The 1,511-nt window shown below is 36.3% G+C and overlaps 1 protein-coding gene across 1 annotated transcript; it reads left to right on the top strand.

The window, feature by feature from the left end:
- The first annotated feature begins 382 nt into the window (after positions 1-382).
- On the top strand, positions 383-1,179 carry LOC132271705 (late embryogenesis abundant protein At1g64065-like). The gene has a single exon (XM_059773158.1). It carries the CDS (start codon positions 496-498, stop codon positions 1,078-1,080), a length of 585 nt encoding a protein of 194 aa, XP_059629141.1. The 5' UTR covers positions 383-495; the 3' UTR covers positions 1,081-1,179.
- The last annotated feature ends 332 nt before the right edge of the window (positions 1,180-1,511 follow it).

The following is a 1,511-nucleotide window of genomic DNA, read 5'->3' as shown; positions in this document are numbered from 1 at the left end:
GTTATTGAATCATGACTCATGGGTAATGATCAAATAAAAATAACAATGAGCCACTCACATTAAATTAAACATATATTTGTATTCATATATCTAACATGTATAAACTGTCTTTGATCATACTCCTCCTTATGGTCTGTAGAATCATCAATCCTGGCCGGGTCTACCAAGCATTTGCCAACTCATTTGCTTCCATTTTCAACCAAAGAGGCTTCTTATATTATTTGGAATCTTTTTATTTACTTTATATCACAACGGCTAAATATCTTCAAAACAAGTTTGGAACATTTTTAGGGCAGCAAAAGATAAAGAAACAAAGCATTTGTAGGCCCACCATCACAAAATGGAATAAACAATATCATTATATAACTATACACACCTTATTCATAACCCTCCACACCTTCTCTAACCACAAACAACATCCATACACACACTCTCACACACACACATATATATAGAGATATCTCCAATTTCATTCAAGAAGCTAGCCCTAACAAGATGAACAGAAATAAAGATTCACCTGCATCGCAGCGCAAGAAGAGAAGCACGAAGAAGTGTTTGTGTTATATTGTTGCCGGTGTCATACTTCAGACGGCGATTATCTTGTTGTTTGTACTCACTGTGATGCGTATCCGGAACCCTAAAGTCCGGTTTGGGGATATCACGGTCGAAACCCTCTCCGCTAACTCCTCGTCGTCGTCTTCTTCCTTCAGCATGAAACTTCATGCACAAGTTACAGTCAAGAACACCAACTTCGGCCATTTCAAGTTCCAGGACAGCGTTGCCACCATCTCCTACAGAGGATCTCCAGTGGGTGAAGTCCTTATCGGGAATGCTCGCGCTAAGGCTCGCTCGACAAAGAAGATCAACGTTACGATGAATTTGAGTTCTGCGAAGGTATCCATGAAATCACAGTTGGGTAGTGATATGAATTCTGGGAAGCTGACTCTGACCAGCCAAGCCACGCTGAGTGGGAAGATACATCTGTTTAAGATCATCAAGAAGAAGAAGTCTGCGCGGATGAATTGTACCATGGATGTGAATACAAAGACAAAAGCCATAGAGAATTTGAAGTGCAAGTGATATATATGCCAAGCCTTTATTATGCATTTATTTTATTTTATTTTTAAAGATGGGTTTGAACTTCTATTGTTGAAAGTTATTAATTTTTCCTTTTTCTTTTTTCTTTTTTACTTTTTTAATTTTTTTTCCTGGTTTTGTGTATGTTTAATCTGTGGACTCTCATTTACATATTCTTTGTAGTTTGTGCTTTGTTTTTTTTTTTTTTTTTTTAACTGGACTTGACACACTGTTTGAGGTCAACGAGGTACTTTTATTGCAAAAAAAGGATTTCCTCTTATTTTATTCTTTGCGTCTAAGTTCAGTTTTACTTCGATAACATTGGGGATTGATTCATTTGAATTATTAGCACTAGTGGTACACTTTTATTATTTTATTGGATTAGATCTCTATTTGTTAGTGTAGTTCTTTGCTTTTAATTTGGATTTTCCCAG

The sequence above is a fragment of the Cornus florida genome, unplaced genomic scaffold, assembly GCF_030987335.1.
Source record: "Cornus florida cultivar Cherokee Brave unplaced genomic scaffold, ASM3098733v1 CherokeeBrave_3.0.0_Hap2_Chr08, whole genome shotgun sequence".
Taxonomy (NCBI): domain Eukaryota; kingdom Viridiplantae; phylum Streptophyta; class Magnoliopsida; order Cornales; family Cornaceae; genus Cornus; species Cornus florida.
Note: the sequence above shows the minus strand (reverse complement) of the source record. Positions and strands in the feature narration are given on the sequence as shown.

Excerpts from the sequence above, each read along its gene's own strand:
- LOC132271705 (XM_059773158.1), top strand. The coding sequence starts at position 496 with ATGAACAGAAATAAAGATTCACCTGCATCGCAGCGCAAGAAGAGAAGC.